The sequence below is a fragment of the Puma concolor genome, chromosome A2, assembly GCF_028749965.1.
Source record: "Puma concolor isolate L17-30 chromosome A2, mPumCon1.1.hap2, whole genome shotgun sequence".
Classification (NCBI taxonomy): Eukaryota; Metazoa; Chordata; class Mammalia; order Carnivora; family Felidae; genus Puma; species Puma concolor.
Genome location: NC_141668.1, coordinates 125,963,876 through 125,981,724, shown reverse-complemented (window position 1 = coordinate 125,981,724; position 17,849 = coordinate 125,963,876). Strand labels below are relative to the sequence as shown.

The 17,849-nt window shown below is 41.6% G+C and overlaps 1 protein-coding gene across 3 annotated transcripts in view; it reads right to left on the bottom strand.

Annotated features, from left to right (window-relative positions):
- Positions 1 to 4,311: 4,311 nt before the first annotated feature.
- IL5RA (interleukin 5 receptor subunit alpha) overlaps positions 4,312 to 17,849 on the bottom strand; it is a 43,909-nt gene continuing 30,371 nt past the window's right edge. For all 3 annotated transcript variants that reach the window (XM_086697577.1, XM_025921705.2, XM_025921699.2), the window contains 3 exons: positions 14,891 to 14,987; positions 13,278 to 13,362; positions 4,312 to 10,100 (listed from right to left, as the gene is read on the bottom strand). In XM_086697577.1, coding sequence (XP_086553703.1) covers positions 10,014 to 10,100; positions 13,278 to 13,362; positions 14,891 to 14,987 — 269 coding nt within the window. In that variant the 3' untranslated portion in view covers positions 4,312 to 10,013. The remainder of the gene's footprint in view (positions 10,101 to 13,277; positions 13,363 to 14,890; positions 14,988 to 17,849) is intronic.

Below are 17,849 nucleotides of genomic sequence, written 5' to 3'. Positions count from 1 at the left end.
CTTGCCTGGACCGTAGTCCCAAATAATATTCTCAGATGGAGTGTATTACTACTTGAGACAGTGACTCTGAAGCAAGAGCACTAGAAGGGGCCTATTTGCTTTGGTTGTTTAACCTTTTCAAGTGCTTACTTTTACCCTTACTCTTACCTTCTTTTTGTGTGTGCAATCTACCTGTGATTTAACTGTGTAAAAGAAAACTCTCTGGCCAGATAATTGGGTTCTCTCAATGTTCCTGAATTTTTATAGAGCTTCCACACCCTATGTACAAAACAGCATCTTTGCATGGAGGCAGAAGACATGAATGATAAATTTCATTTCTCAGGTGAGCTCAGAATTCTTTCAGCCTGTGGGATGGGGGCTACTATAAGCTTTCTATCTGAAGATTGAATGACTGAGTTTTTCCTACCATCAGATTTTTGGTTATTTACATCCGAGAAGCAATGTTCAATCCTGATTAAACTTTTCCAGTTCTTTCTCACCACCCTGACCTTGTTGCAAAGTATGCTCAAAGAACATTGAATGTTGAGTGTTGAATTATAAAAAGTACATAAATAGTACATAATTACCTACGAAAATGTCATGTAATTTTTAAAGTAATTTAATGTAATGCAATCAACCACCAGGTGATTTTTGTGCACTGTATTGGATTATCCATGCCACTGTTCTCCTCCATTAACCCAGATAATCAAGAATTGACTGTATTTTCCTGTTGTTACAACTAAAACAGTTCTCTATCCAACCACGGTGATTGGAGGAGCAAGCCTTTTCAAATCAAAGACTTACAGTCGATTTCTAGGCACACCCAAAATTACTCCATCACAAAATGAAAGACACTGGGCCTGACACAGGCAGCTTAATACAGTATATAAGAATACAGATTCTGGAGTCTGACCTCCTGGAATGCATTCTGACAATTGCTATTTATCATATAGGATAAGGTTTGTAAAGTCCTAAATGCACAGCTCTCTAAACATTAGCAACTATTTTATAGATCAGTTATTGTTCATTTTCTCAAGTGACTAAGATAGTCATAAAAACCAGACAAAAAATATACAGGTTTCCCATAGAGAAAATGTGTTGAGCTCAACATACATGTCCATTATCATCTTGTGTTTAAATATTTTCACATCTTGGGGCGCCTGGGTGGCTCAGTTGGTTAAGCATCCAACTTGAGCTCAGGTCATGATCTCACGGTTTGTGAGTTCAAGCCCCGTATCGGGCTCTGTGCTGACAGCTCAGAGCCTGGAGCCTGCTTCGGATTCTGTGTGTGTGTGTGTCTCTCTCTCTCTGCCTCTCCCCCACTCATTCTGTCTCTATCTCTCATAAATAAATAAACTTAAAAAATTTTTTCAGCATTTTCATGCCTTAAAAATATAAATATTTAAGTATTTAAATAATACAATTAATAAAATTAAGATATTTAATAATATTGATATTTATAAAACAAGTTAGGCAGTAGGGTCCTCACTGAGATGCCAGCTTTTCCACAAAGGCTTCCTCAGTTTCTCCATCTGGTATGGACCTCTTGTTTCTCTGACTTCCAGGGCGCATCATCAGTACCCTCATGTATCTATCATCCCATTAGCTGGTCATTAAATCGCTTCTTCTTCCCACCAGACAGACCATTTTAGGATTAGAGTCTGGTTGTAATTCTTGAGTGGACTTCCCAAGCACCAGGCCCATATCCCACCATCTCTATCACTAACAAAGCTAGAGGGAGGAGAGTCTCTGACATCACTTCGGTGATTTGCTCAGCCCCTGCCCTCCTGCCAGGGTGTGAAAGGAGGCCCCTTTCCCCCCTGTGCTAAATGAGCCGTGCAGACCAAACATTCCAATTCCACGACTCCCGTGTAGACTGCAGTACTCACCAGAGATCACAATTTAAACTCCTCTGTCCTTTATCACCAACAGTTATGGTCAATTGTAGATTAGTAGTGCTCTAGCAATATAGAACACACTGAGAGAAAGCTGGGTTTTTTTTGTTTGTTTGTTTGTTTGTTTGTTTTTTAAGTCAACCGTATAATAGATCTGAGTGTCTGGAATCTTCAAGGCTGAGGTCACTTAATGTGATAGTCCAGTAGCTATAAATGGGTCTTTGGCTACATCTTTTACCAATTGTTACGAACAGCACAAACTGTACCAGGAAATGTGTATGTCCTAGGATTTTAACTAACAAAGAATAATAGTTTAATTTGTTTTTATAGTTTTGGAAGTGCTCTTCACACTAAGAAGCGGGAGATGCCGGTTTTATTCCTTTTTCATTTATGAAATGGAGGTAAGGAGATGGTACTACCAGCCCAAAGTGACAGAGATGATTAGAAACTCAGGACTAGAATTTAGAACTGTTAATTCAGTTCATCTCGGCACCTAGAAATTAGCCTGTAGTGAGAGAATGAACAAGAGAGAGTTTAAGTTCAACTAGAAACCAGTCAGGACACTGAGTAGGCAAGAGGAACATGGTGAGGTCCAAGCCGGGCACATCCAAGGCTGAGACGTGGGAAGTGAACAAGTCGTGAATGATGAGCAGACTCAGGGCACAGCCATTTGGAGGAGCAGGTCCCTGAAGTGGTTTCGGTCGGTCATTCAGCAAGGGACTAGCAGTCCCCTTCTGGGTTCTAGGCACAAGGGAGTCCTGTGGCAGTCAGAAAGTGAGACCCCATGAGAGCCACAGAATGAAGGAGAGGAAGACACCCGAGGCCAGTGTGAAGTCGCCTGATTTGGAGTCAGACTGTGGGTGGGGAAGCTAAGGGACCAGTACTGGCATTTTGTCACAGTGTGGAAAAACAATGATAATAATAGCTGACAACAATAATACTTCTGGTATGTACCTGTCTCTGTGCAAATCGACCTGCTGGTTTAGTTACTATTTATTCTTCATATTAGACACATGGGGAACAAAGACTAAGAGGTTTAGAGGTGTTTCCCAGGTCACAAAGCTAATAGAGATGCCAGGAATTCAGATGCTGGTTGGTTGACTCCAAAATGTTAGGTACATAGGTAGGTTGATAGGTAGGTGCATGGATGGATAGATATTGGTTCCTCTACGGCAATAAGAAGGAAGTAAAGTGGTGAGCTTCCCAGGAGGTTGTACATGGGCTGTTAAAAAGTGATCAGGGGGTCTGAGCCAAGATCCCAGGTATAAGATTCCCTCAGAGAAACGTCATATAGCTCAGCTGTGATTTTTCTGCCCCAAAGTGGTCCAGCTTGGCTATTTTTTTAAGTGTTTATTTATTTTTGAGAGAGAGAGAGACAGACAGACAGACAGAGAACAAACAGAGAAGGGGCAGAGAGAGAGAGAGACAGAATCTGAAGTGGGCTCCAGGCTCCAAGCTGACAGCACAGAGCCTGACGCGGGGCTCGAACTCACCAACTGCGAGATCATGACCGGAGTCGAATCAGACGCTTAACTAACTGAGCCTTCCAGGTGCCCCAAACTTGGCTATTTTTCTTTACTGCAAAGGGTGTTTTTTGCTCGTTCGTTGTACTGGACTTTCAAGCGTCCTCAGAGCCATTTTTCAAATAGGCTGTCCTGCAAGTTCATAGTTGCCAGATAAAATACAGAAATCCAAGTTAAACTTGAATTTCAGATAAAAAATTAATAGTTGTATAGTGTAAGTATGCCCCATGCAAAATTTATCTTAAATTCAAACTTAACTGGGCTTCATCTATTTTTATTTGCTACATCTGGCAATCTCATGCAGGGAGGAGGATTCATCCTCATTGAGGTAATTAATTTCTAATGAAAAATTCCAGGATCTGGGGCGCCTGGGTGGCTCAGTTGGTTAAGCGGCCGACTTCGGCTCAGGTCATGATCTTATGGTCCGTGAGTTTGAGCCCCGCGTCGGGCTCTGTGCTGACAGCTCAGAGCCTGGAGCCTGTTTCAGATTCTGTGTCTCCCTCTCTCTGACCCTCCCCCATTCATGCTCTGTCTCCCTCTGTCTCAAAAATAAATAAATGTTAAAAAAAATTTTTTTAAAAAGAAAAATTCCCCGATCTGACTGTTGTGTTATCAGGTCTCTCAAGGTCCATGGTTCTGAAGTGTGCAGGCAGGGGAATTCCAGAAATGTTTCAAAGGGGTATAAAAATGGGCTTGTCGCCCAGAACACAACCATAGCACAACTTGGGAAAAAGTTATGTGGTTGATGTACCACTTATCACTCTTTAGAACCAAATATCTGAGACCAAATAACCGAGAGTTTGAATTGGCCCAGTTGCTCCTCTTTTATCTGTCAACAATTAAGATGTCGATTGCTTTCTGTGTGTTCAACACTTTTCTGGGCACAGGAAATCCACAGAAAATCAGATTAAGTCTTTCCTCTTCATGATTCATTGGAGGTGATTAAAATACACACTTATTTGAAAATGGTATGAAACATATAAACAGATAAAAGTGTGAACAGAATTCCGGACCCAAGTTTCTTGCAAAACCAACTTGTAACAAGGTTAAGTTCAAACACAACAAATTTTTTCACCACCACCTCCCCTCCCCACCATAGAAAGATTTTTATGTGATTAAACATATTTCTCAAATCGATTGCTTTGCTTTAAAATTAAAAAAAAAAAACATAAGAAAAAGAGAAAAAAAGAAAGAGCACACTCAAATGTAGCATTTTGGATCCATTAAGCTATGTACAGATAAATATTGGCCCACAGTCCAAACCTGGCTCATTGCCTGGTTTTTGTAAATAAAGATTTATTGGAACACAGCCACTCTCATTTATATACTGTCTGTGGTTGCTTTTGTGCTATAATGGCAGAACTGAGTGGTTGCAGCAGAGAACAGATGGCTCTCACAGCTGAAAATATTTACTATATAGATCTTTAAGAAGAAGCTTGCTGACCTTTGAACTATGACGGGGATACTTTATTGTTGATTTCTTTCCAGCAATTGCCCCACCCCCCCAGGTTTATATCTTCTTTCAGTTTGTCACTGACATCTACAGATCGTTGCTTTTAATTTTAATGAATGAAACTAATCTAATAACACACCTTCATGGTGAAAAGAATCCACTAGAACTTTAAAACAATACTCATGGGCCACGTGGGCTAGTTTTGTTGCACCTGCCACCCATTTATCGAGGGTAGTGGTACCGGCTACGAGTAGTAGTACAAATGGGTAGTACTGGGTGATGGAATTTCAGCAAGAGCTCTGCAGAGCCCAAGAGATGTCCACCTGGTGAGGCAGAGAGAGGCATTTCTGGAGCAAAAGCCACACCAAACGTGAGTTCTTACTATTTCATTATTAAGCTTTGGTGATAATGTAATTTCTGGCTGTCACCATACAGCTTTAATAAGTGAATCTACCCATTACAGCTCAATGCTCTAGAGCTAAATTGAATATACATAGTTTTCTGTTCTGATACACTTTTAAGAAATGCCCTTTGTTTTTCATTGTTCAGCTAAATTCAGCCAATTCCAACTCAGTGGTTAAGTACACGGTCAAGACATTGTCCTTGACCTCAGCGTGTTTCCACTTTAAATGAGACAAAAAAATTTCTTTTAAATAATACAGTAAACTGTAAAATAGAATCAACCAGAAGTTCCCTGGGGAATACAGAGATTTCCTGGTGGCACAGGACTGAGACTTAGAAGATAACTGTTAAGGGGTGCCTGGCTGGCTCAGTCAGTGGAGCACACAGCTCTTGATCTCGGGGTTGTGAGAGTTCAAGCCCCTGTTGGGTGTGGAGATTACTTAAAAATAAAATCTTTAAAAAAAAAAAAAAAGCATCATCCGATGAAGAAAAAGATTGAAAAGGCTTTTTTTTTCCACGAGAGAAAGCTTACACAGAGGGATGGAGGGAAGAGAGAGCATGGTGTTTGTTATGGAGGGCACTCCTTGGGGCTGTGACTGGGGAGCTAGTAAGGAGCTGAGCCCCCTGGGACTCAGCGTTGAAAGGAGCTTTAACTTGAAGGTGATGGAATTATCCGAGGACTTGGGACGGGGGTGAGGTAGGCAGATGTGCCTTTTATGTAGGTTTTTCTAAGAAAGGCAGTCCTGGAGGCCAGGATTTTAGTTGCATTGTAATGGTCCTAGCTGAGAGAAGATAAAGACAATGTTGAGTACAAAGAACAAGAAAATTTGGGGGGGGGGGAATGAGAAAGGTAGTCCTGTTCAATTTGTGGACTTACACAATTCACTGTCATCTGTGTTAAACAGTTCTCATTCTGAAGTGAATTTACATTCTCATATATTACCTAAAACAGAAGAATACTGGAAAAAATATGATTGTCTTCTGGTTCAGTATAATATTATTTAAAAAATGGCTTTCAAAAAGTTTGTGTCCTGGAACTTTATTTGCAGGGTGTGGAAGCAGGAATAATGACACAGTCACTGTCACAAAGATCCTTGGGTTAACATGAAGTCCTGTTGTCATTAGGATTTTCACCTTACCTCATGCCACCAAAGATTGTTTTTGGTTCTCTGTTCTCGCTTCTAGACACCTACTTTTTCTTTAACAGATTAGCACCTAAGGTTTATTAATTCCACCAACAGATGGTCCTGACACATACAAGTCTCACCATGAAAACGTTTGGATTTTTAATCAGGATGTTCTTTGCCCATGTGGAATTCTTGCCCAGGCTGCATAAATATCTTGAGGCCTTGAAACATTTCAATAAGCCTCAGATGGTTGTGCTGTTGGCACACTGAACTTCCCCTCCAGACTTCCCAGCACTTTCCCTATGCTGCACTCAAAGATTTCCAACTGCCAAAGAAAGACATTGGACTAAAATCCTTCCTGGAAAGGATGTCTTAGAGGAGCAGCGTTTGTTCTGAGCGTGTGACTAAAGGTTTTTTAGAAGACAGCTGGCCCTCTATCCTGTCCTGGTGGGAGATGGAAAGAGCTGGGTGCCAATGTCTAATCAACCTGTTGACGAGGGTATTTACTGTTAAGAGAACGTTCACACTCTGATCTGTCTTGACAAGGCTAGTGAAAACTGTACAGAGCACTCAAAACAGGCCACATCCAAAGCCTAACTTCTTTTACATGGCTCTTGATACGTCACAACTTAGACACATCATCAGCAAAGAGGAGCCTAGGCTATACCAGCCAGATGATCAGGCACACGTGTCTCCTGGTTATTTCCAATCATGTTCTCATTAGACACCCGTCTTCCTCTCCATGATATTCTAGGCCTTGGTGATCTCTGCCAAATATCACTCAGTTCCGACTATGTGCAAGGAACTGTGCCAGGGTTGAAAGAGGGTTTAAGAGGGTCCAATACTCCTAGACACTGCACATAAAATAAGTTGCACATGAGCCCCCATCCTCCTGAAGCACACAGTCTAGTGGGGAGACATCCAAACTGTGAATCGTATAAAGTACAGTGTAATAGCTCCAGCAGAGGGGCAAAAGCCCAGAATGAAAACCCAAGGGCAGGATCAACAAAAGTCTACTTTTGAAGGCTTCACGGAGAAGGAAACATAGGATATGGGTTTCTAAAACATGGGTAGGAGTTCGTAAGCTGAGCAGTGAGGAAGAGGAAGGTCATAGTCCACTGTGGTCTACACTTTGTTGCCCTTGAAACATACCAAGAGTCAGATGGTGGTACTGGCTTAGTACCTCGGTGATGGCTGGCCAGTAAGGTCAAAGGAGGCATCTCTGAAGTGAGCACCACACCCAACAATGAAGAACCTGCCAAACTGGGGACAGCATCCTTCTTCTCTTCCAGCCTCGTAGCAGAGGCAGTGGGCATAACCCTAGGTTTCCAGGCTCTAGTTTGAAAGAGATCAGAGAAGGAGCATTAAGCCCCAAAGGGGGCAATTTGGGGCAGGACTTTTCCATCACTTATGTCTTCAACGGTTGGTTTTCAAATTTTGGTATTCATCAGAAATACCCAGTGCTGCTGTTTGTGATGTGTGGCTAGGAAACCAGCATCAGCATCACCTGGAAACTTTCTAAACATTTAAAAAAAATTTTTTAAACATTTATTTATTGAGAGAGAGAGACAGAGCATGAGCATGAGCATGAGCATGGGAGAGGCAGAGAGGAGGAGACACAGAATCTGAAGTAGGCTCCAGGCTGTCAGCACAGAGCCCGGACGCAGGGCTCAAACTCACAAATCACCAGATCGTGACCTAAGCCGAAGTCCGCCGCTTAATCGACTGAGCCACCCAGGTGCCCCATCACCTGGGAACTTTCTAGAAATGCAGAACCTCCTACCCCACCCCAGATCTACTCTATCACAAACTGAGGATAGGGCCCAACAATCTGTTTTGATGATGCCTCCAGGTGATTCTAAGGCACTAGCAAGTTTCAGAATGCAGGTTCTTGAACAGCATTCACAGAGATAGTGTACAAGTCAGGTAATCACACATTTTGCCAGTGATGGCAGAGCACCTCCATGGGCTATGCCCTCTAGGTCCTACTGCTAAGCAGACTCCAACTTTATTCCAGCAGTCCCCTCTGCATTATTGGGATCACTTGGGCCAGGAATTCAACCCTTCATTATGCATTTTCCTTAGTGACTGCCCCTGTAAAAGGAGGCAGTAATACAAACAATGTGGGTTTCTCAGGTTTAGAGATGATGTGTGTAAAGTACCTGGCATAGTTGCTAACACTTGGCCTCTTAGTTCAGGCTGCTACAACCAAGTACCATACTCTGGGTGGCTTATAAATAACAAACTTGTTTCTCAGTTCTGCAGACTGGTATTCTCTGTTCAAGCTGCCAGAACGGCAGGGTTCTCAGGAGAGCCCTCCTACTGCTTTCAGAATACCAACTTCTTGTATCTTTACATAGAGGAGAGAAAACTCTCTGGGGTCTCTTAAAAAGGGCACTAATCCCATTCATGAGGGCTTTACCCTCATGACCTAATCACCTCTCAAAGACCCCCCACTTCCTAATACCATCACACTGGGGTGTATAGTTTCAATATGAATTAGAAGGGGATGGGCATAAACATTCAGTCCATAATACTTGGAAACAGGCAACAACTGACAGCTGTCTTACTGCTCTGCCTGTTGTTCTGGGTCCAACCTGCTGCTAGTTTCAATTGATGGTTACCAAAAGAGCACCCTCTGGAAGTATTTGGTAGTTAGTCAGTGTGCCCCATTATTGAATCCAGTTGACTAAACCAACTCTGGGAGGCATAAATCATCCTACAAGAGGATGTCTAGATTGGGATGTTTGATGGAATGTTTGTAGAATGTCTTTGGAACCTAAAAGGCTAGGACTGATACAGAACTACTTGAACAGCACCCAGGAGTTGCTCTTAAATCTTTGGAAGCAAGCATCTCTTGCAGAAAGCTCATTCTTGATTGAGCAGTCCCCTTCCCAACCCAGTTCTGCCTTTCTCAGTATGTTCTTGAATATCAATGCTGTCTTCAAGAATACAATCTCAAACAATATCCTGTTCTCTGTTTTGGTTTGGAGTGATATATTAGCTCTTCATGTTTTTAATGAGTTTGCTTCAAATCATGCTTCCTCAATCATAGCTATAGAATTTGAGATCATGCTTCTCTCCCTCTCCTTCCCCCACTCCCCCAACACACTACTTGAGACAAAAAGTATTCTATAAAACAACAACAACAACCCACCATGGCTCCCACTTGCTCTAGCTTTAGGAAAGACCATCTCAAATCTAAGTTCATAATTAACTCCAGGCTGGTGCAAAATGCTTTCTTCCTGATATTTTAGTTGAGTATTACCATTGGCAGCTTCACCTGTAAAACCAGCTCTGCCAGTTGACATCAGCCTTAAAAACTGACTCGTGTACAAAAGTTTGAGGTAAGTAATGTAAATCATAAAGACTGGCAGGTGAGGAGTTGGTACCCTGTAGAGTGGGGAGAAAAGACATGGCAGAATGATCAGATTAATCCATCACCCTGAGTGAGCAAGGAGTTTTTGATGAGGCATGTACACTTTTAAAAGATTTGTCTGAGTGTATTGCCTTGCAGCTAAATTGAGTGTTCAGTAAATTCTGAACTCTTCTTAGCCAAGAAACAACAGTTCCTGTTCTTCTTATCGCTGAGGCATGTGAGTGTGAGCTCATTTCGAGAATGCTGCAGTGCCAATCAAAACACAGAATCTTCCAGGGCCTCAAATCCAGGGTCTTCCACATAACTTATGACTTCAATTTCTGTTTCAGTGGAAACAGTTTTCTGGAAAACAAAACATCCCCCCTTAGATGTCTTTTAGCACATTTTTGGTTCTCTCAAATTTCTTTACAATTGGTTTTGTAAAGTGTATCTTGCTTATAAAAATGGTAAATGTTCACTCAAGAAAATATGGAAAATATAAAGAAAACATCAACTTACTTCCCAAACACAGCCCCATCATTTCTCTTCAGACTTTTTTTCTAGGTACAAAGTTATATTAACAGGTAAATTAAGGTAAATGGATAACTAGCTTTATAAATTGCTTTCTGTGTAATATGTGATATTTTAAATTATATATTCTTGGGCTGCACCATTGAATAGATCCGTTACTTTCCATTTATGGTTTGTTGTAGTCCCCTTAAATTTGGATATGTGTTTGTCTAATTTGGGCTATTATGAAGATGTTAATTAGAAGCTTTGTGACAGAAACCACCTACAAGAGGTATTTATCTACGTTGTTTATTCATTCAACACATTTTTAATACTTCCTGTATCCTGGACATGGCTCTGCATTGAGGATGCAGTGACAAAGAGATGTGCTCTCTGCCTTATGTGCTAGAATTTTAAGGGTTTATAGTCTATTTAATTTTGGAAAGAACCCTCTCTGGTTACCATTGTAGAAATAAAGAACAGCTGGAAACTGGTATCTAACAAATTTAAAACATGGGATGCAATTTTTTTTTTAATACAAAAAGCCTTCTATTTTTTAACTGAGCTTGAGAAAGGCTGACTTCTGCCCCTCCCACCTCTCCCTGCCAGTGTCTGCCTCTTGAATGTTACAAAGCAGTCTCTGACTTCGGTCTGGACCAGCAAAAACTTGCTTAGTGAGAGCTCTGGGATAGCAGATACCCTCCAAATCCCAGGACCCTGGGTACCCACACCAAGCTCAGAGATGCAGGTTGTAATTAAAAGCAGATTTCCTTTGCCACTCACCAAAGGTGTCCTAGTGGGATGCAAAACTGTCCTTGCCAATAGCACTAATGGGTCCCCTCATCATCCTTGGGGAGAAAGCCCCAAGAGTCAGTTGGAAGGGCTTCACCTTTGGAGATACAAGCTGGGCCACTGTTTACATATTCTTCCAGGTGGAGAATTTAGGCTATAGGGCTGACAGTATGGGGCAGTGCTTCATTTTCTAGGTTGCACTTACTGTCTTTGTCTCTGTCTCTCTGGTCTTTTTTTTTTTTTTTTTTTTTTTTTTTTGGAACTCTACAATATGAGAAGAAAGTAAGTTGTCCAGAGGAACCTAGCAGTGCTAAGTTCTGACATTAATCCTTTGCTTATTTTGAGACCAGCTTGTCAAACCCAAGTTGTTATTTATTTGGTACACATGACTTGATTTTAATTAACAACACACCACAAGCTTCCACAATGAGCTTGTAAGCCAGTTTCTTTCACCAACCTCAGAATATTGAAGAAAATCTTTGGGGGGCTCTATAGGGAAATGAGATACCGGCATTAAGATGTTTCATTAAGAGGCCAAGACAAATGACTTCAGTGTGCTGCTGAAATCAAATGTAGTTTATCAGGGATGAGAATGTCACAGCAAGGAGGGATTGACAAATTCAGATGAAACAAAACAAAGTTTCATACCAGGGTCCACTGTTCTTCTGGAAAACAAAAGCAAAGCCCCGTTCCCTGATAAGGAGTATAAGATGGAACTGAGAACAGAGTGGTTCTTCTGCCTGACTCAATTCTTCGCTTGACTAGGTTTGTAACTACTATGGTCTATAATCACTCCAAACACCCAAACTGAAAACTCTAAATGTCACAGCTTATTGAAAAGATCCATTTCAGTGAGTGTTTGACCCTTAACTGTCCTAGAAACAATCACCAGTTATTCACCCATGAGTCACTCGATTAGAAAACTCGATTTGTTAAGAACATAGCTTGGTATGTACGTCAAGGGCCTGTGAACTATAGCCTGAGGGTAGAATCTGGCTTATTGCCTATTTTGTAAATAAGTTTTACTGGCCAGAGACAAGCTCATTCATTTGCATATCGTCTTTGGCTGCTTTCATTGTGGTCAATGGCAACATTGGATGGTTGAGATGAACCATTTGGCTGTTAGGTACTCACTATCTGGCTTTTTAGAAAAAGTTTGCTGACCCCTAATCTGAATAACCACTCCATTTAAGGACAGATTTGACCAAGTGTATAATAACTGTACACTGAGAATCACAAAACATTGCTGAGAGAAATTAAAGAAACCTACACAGGCTGATGATACTACATGTTTGTGTTGTATGATGATGTCATGTTTGTAGATTAGGAGACTCATCTCCCCAAGTTAACCTACAAAATAACACAATCCTAATCAAGGTCCCAGCAGCTTTTTTGATTAAAATTGATAGAGTTGCTCTAAAATTGATATGTGAATGCAAAACACCTAGAATAACCAAAATAACTCTAGGAGAAAAAATCATATTTGGAAGCCTTACACTACTGGATCTCCAGGTTTGCAATAAAGCTATAGTAATCAAGACCATGTTGGTATAAAGGTAGACAAACAGATTGATGAAAACAAATAGATGGTCCAGAAGTAGACCCACACATATATAGGTAACTGATTTTCAACAAAGATGCCCAGACAGTTGACTGGGGAAAGGATGATTTTTTTCTTCACGAACTGATGCTAGAACAATTGGGTAGCCATAGGTAAGTGAGCATTCAGTTAAGTCTAACTGCTCTGAATGGCAAATAGGGCCTAAGGAAATGCATACTGGGGCAAGTCACTTGCCTTCTCTGTGGTTTTTTATATTAAGGGACTAGGACAAATTTCTGCGAAAAATGTTATTAATTAGGGTACCCATGCGCAAAAACACGGATTCTTATAACATCAGAGCTAAACAAGACATTGGACCATCTCATCTACACATAAAAAGAAGTCATGGGGTTGAAGGAATTGCCCAAACCCAATTAAGAGATCAGTGATAGAAAAAAACTCCAGTCTGACTGGTTAGGACGCTTATAACTGAGCAGGGCCTTCCCAATATTCCCAGACAGTCACGAACATAACACAACAGTGAGCCAAAGGGTATAAAGACCAAAACGACATAAATTTGGCTAGCACCCTAGGTAATCACTCTGCCTTGGAATATGAAAAACCAGTAACCTGACAACCAGTCCATGGAGACCCATCCCTGGGCAGATCGGACCCTTCATAAGAACCTGCAACATTACCTCAGAGCTGACGATGACAAAGAAATCTTGAATACTACTTTTTGGTGCCGGAACTGGTGGAAACAACCTGGTCCATAAGTGACCTCTGAAGACAGAGGAAAGCAGAAAATTGGGTGAACAAGAGTATCCTTGCTTGTCTTTCAGTATCTACTCTACAAATTGACCTAGTTAATCTCAGGACCTGCTGTTCTATAAATTCAAAATCTTTATTGACCAAGAGTTATAAATATTTATGTTGTAATATTAGTTGGGGCTGTGATGAGGCTTCTGAATCATCTAAGAAAGACATAATAGTAAGTGCTTCATGTTGGTCTGTTTCCAAGCCTAATTTCTGAAAATGGGTGATTTGCAAGTGCCTGGTACCCCACTGCTAAATACAGTGCTGGCTGCAGGCCCCTACCCAACTGTGCCAGCTCGCAGAGTTCTTCCTCTCCTTGGAAATGCCACCTTCCAACCCAAAGACCATAACATTTATAATAATGAGGCTTTTTTAAAACAAATGTTTATTTATTTTTGAGAGGGAGAGAGAGAGATAGAGCATGAGTGGGAGAGAGGAAGAGAGAGAGAGAGGGAGGCACAGAATCTGAAGCAGGCTCCAGGCTCTGAGCTGTCAGCACAGAGCCTGAAACAGGACTCGAACCCACAAACTGTGAGATCATGACCTGAGCCAAAGTCAGAGGCTTGACTGACTGAGCCACCCAGGTGCCCCAAAAGCTAGGCTTTTTAAAAGATAAGTAATTTTCAGGGCACCTGGCAGCTCAATTCATTAAGCCTCTAACTCTTAATTTGGCTCAGGTCACGATCTCACGATTTGTGGGATCAAGCCCCACATCAGGCTCTGCGCTGACAGCATGAAACCTGCTTGGGATTTTCATTCCACCTCTCTCCCTCTGCCCCTCCCCTGTTCACTCTCACTTATGCACTCTTGGTCTCAAAATAAATAAACATTTTTTAAAAAACATAAGTAATTTTGTAAATGATGAAAGGGCTAAGATGGAACATGTTCTTAAGCTGCCTAAATGGCACTTCGCCTTACGGAATGCCAACATGGTTGAGGAGTTCTTATGGGGCCATTTGCAGGCTCTAGGATTGGTCACCAGATCTGTATGACATTTCAAAGGACCATCAGCCACTGAGGGGCCAGGTGAACAAAAGGCAAGTGTAGGACTTGGCACCTCATAATTGGGGATCATAACATAGGAAGCACTGGAGTGATTTCAGTCTCTGGTGAGCTGTATTCCTTTACCGAAGACATAAAAGGAGTCTGCTAGTGGCTCTACTAAGACATCCAAATGCTGAGTGGAAGGTGGCAAAGGAATCAAAAGAACATGAATGTAAAAGCTTCACAGAAATGAAAACATTGCCAAGAAATTCAAGAGGGGTGTGTAATGGCTGAGGGCTATGTTGTGGTCTGTCCAGTTTCTGTAAATCCCCTAAGGATGTTTCTCCCTTTTTAATGTGGTCCATACTCATCTTGGAAATGCTGTCAAGAAGACACCAAAGCATTTCAAATTTGATCTGATAACAAGAACCCTAGTGGATACACAACAAAAGTGTGAAGATTCAATTCTCAGACCTCATTGGAAACACCCAAATATACAAAAATACTTAACGTTTTACAGATGAAGGAGAAAATTAACAAGATGAAGCAGATGGCCGCCATAAGCACGATAAGAAACCATTCTGTGGAGGGCTTCTGGTCATCACTTCCTGAGGGAAAAAGAAAGAAATCAGAGCTAGAATCTGTTGTAAATATGCAACATGACTAGACGCAGGCATCAGAAAGCTTGGGTTTGAGTTGCAGGTGCTGGGTGGTGCTGGGCAAGTAGCTGAGCCATCCTGAGCTGGAGATTTCTCATGTGCATGAAATGAAGCCACTCTTAATATTGAATCATTGTGTAGTCAGCAGATATTTATGGACTACACTTGATGTATTAATGACTCCTGAATCCTGGAGCTTATCAGCTTTTAGTGGGTAGTAAGGATGCTTTTTAGATGGAAAAGCTACAAAACATAAGCCCTCTTGATAATGTAATTGCATTACAATCAAAATAATATACAAAGTTAGAAACTCAACTTTTAGAGGAAGTGAGGTCCGGAATAATACTCAGAGTTAACCCTAAAGGCATCAGACTCTGCTAAAAGTACTTTGCAGTCTTAATTATGCTCAACACCCCTTAGCATTATTCCCACTTCACAGATAGAAAAGTAGAAGAAAATTGCCATTAAGTCAGTACAGAAGGTATAAATATATCACATGCCATCTTATTCTCTAATTGGATTTGCTTCCAGTCTGCACTCAAAGACAGATTCTTCTATCAGTTTTGATGACATCATGGAGGTGTGTGGTTATTTTTAAGGTACTGGAAATGCCTTCAGGAAAACTCAACGTCCTTAACCACACAGTTTTTAAAGAGGTAATGCACTTGTTAAACTGCCTGATTCACTTCTAGAGAATAAGACAAAAACTGCATTACCTCCCTGATATGCTTCCTTTCTGTGGGAGAGACCACTCACTAATTCATTCCTTTCTTCACGTGTTTAACAGATACTTATCAGAACTCTCATTATGTGTTTGGCACTGAACAGGTTGCTGTGAGCTGGGGTAAAAGCACACACGTGGGCTCTCCCCTTCTGCTACTTAGATCCATCAAAGAAGAAAGGCTCTAAGCAAACAGTGACACAGGTAATGACTTAATGCCAGCTGTGCTAAGTGCACGGGGGGTGTTCAAACCAAGCTGCACGAGGAAAACCAGGTCCCAACCCTGAGTTTGCCATTAATCGTTTCTTTTATAAAATGAAAAGTGCCTAAGTGGAACTTTGAAGTGCTTGTAAATACTCTAAGACTCCCAAAAGCTCCAACATACTTCAAACTCAAAACATTCAGTGTATCAAGAGGGAGAAATGTCTCGAGGATTTAATGCCAGTGACTCCAACTTTGCCTTGATCTCTTGCTCTTTTTGCCTCCTGAGAAATCTTATTTGGGGTTTATCTTCTACTTCCCCAAAGCTTTAATCTCTCCTTCATCTCTTCCCTTCTGCTTTCAAATATTCATAGAGGCCTTTATCTTGAATAAGCCATAAGTCCTTTATCTTTGCTCTGCCATCGCTCCCAACTATCATCAAATTACCTTCCGACTTTATTTCTCAGCCTAATTTCTTGAATAAGGGATTCAGGCTGCTTCATTTCCCCATCTCAGAAACTGTTTACTTGCTGGCGGTTGCCTCCTAGTTGAATCCAAAATACACTCCGTTTCTTTTTCCAACTTTATTTTGCTTGGCCTCCTTCCTGAATGTCACACCTGATGACTACTCCCACCCTGAAACCGAGTCTTTGGTTCTTTGACCAAAATACTCCCCTTCCTCGGTGGCATTTCCTTCTTCTCTCTTTAGGTCCAGTTGACCCTCTCAGCTCAGCCCTGGGCCCGTGGGTGTTTTCCAGGACAGTCTCTTGTTCCAGCACTGGCAAGCTGGTTGAGCACAGCTGCATCGTTTAATCCCACGTGTTCTTCTCCCTTGTCTTTATTCCTGGCCCAGCGCCGACACACAGCTCAGCTTCTAGATTTGAAACTTCCCTTGGGTGAAACCCACTTAGATGTTTCTCCAAGCTGACAATGTTGCACACTAAGTTCACACGCTTCTTCACATCAGAAGGACTTCTCTCACTGACTTCCCCATGACGGTCTCCATTCTTCCAAGTTTCCATACTGGGATCCTTGGAAGTCACTCTGATTCTTCCTGTTTTCTACAGCCCTGCTTCCTTTCTCCATTGACTCCTGGTACACCATCACATCCTAACTTCTCATAAAGGCAAGAGATCATGCTTTTGTCTCATGCATGCATCCTAGCCTAGCATGGAAACCTGGGTCCTATTCTCAGCTTGCTGTGGAGTTTGCCCTTGTGGGGCTCACTTCCTTCATCTGTAAAAACAAGTGAGTTGAGGGGCACCTGGGTGGCTCAGCTGGTTAAGCGTCCGATTTGGTTTCAGCTCAGGTCATGATGGTTCGTGAGTTCAAGCCCCTCGTTGGGCTCCATGTTGACAATGTGGAGCCTGCTTTGGATTCTGTCTCTCTTCCCTTCCCCTGCTCTCCTCTCTCTTTCTCTCTCAAAAATAAATAAATTAAAAGTTAGAAAACAAAGTGAGTTGAAATACATGACCCTTAACATCTCTGCCAAATCAGCACCTTTTCCAATACCACTGACTCCATCCAGGCCACTGTGATTTCCTGCGTACTTACCTTTAACAAAGTTGATTTTAGAAGAGTAGTCCTCTGTATTGCTGAAGGTTTGAAAATTGTAAAGTATAAAATCTAAAAACCAGCAGTCATCAGAATTAATAGCTTACTTTCTGTACATATTTTCCTTTCCTTTCCTTTCCTTTCCCTTTCCTTTCCTTTCCTTTCCTTTCCTTTCCTTTCCTTTCCTTTCCTTTCCTTTCCTTTCCTTTCCTTTCCTTTCCTTTTTCTGAGTGCTCCTAGGTACCAGAAACAATTCAAGGTGCTTACCATATATTTAGTGTAATTCTTACAACAATGCTTTCAGATGGGCACTCCTATCCTCACTTGGCAAACGG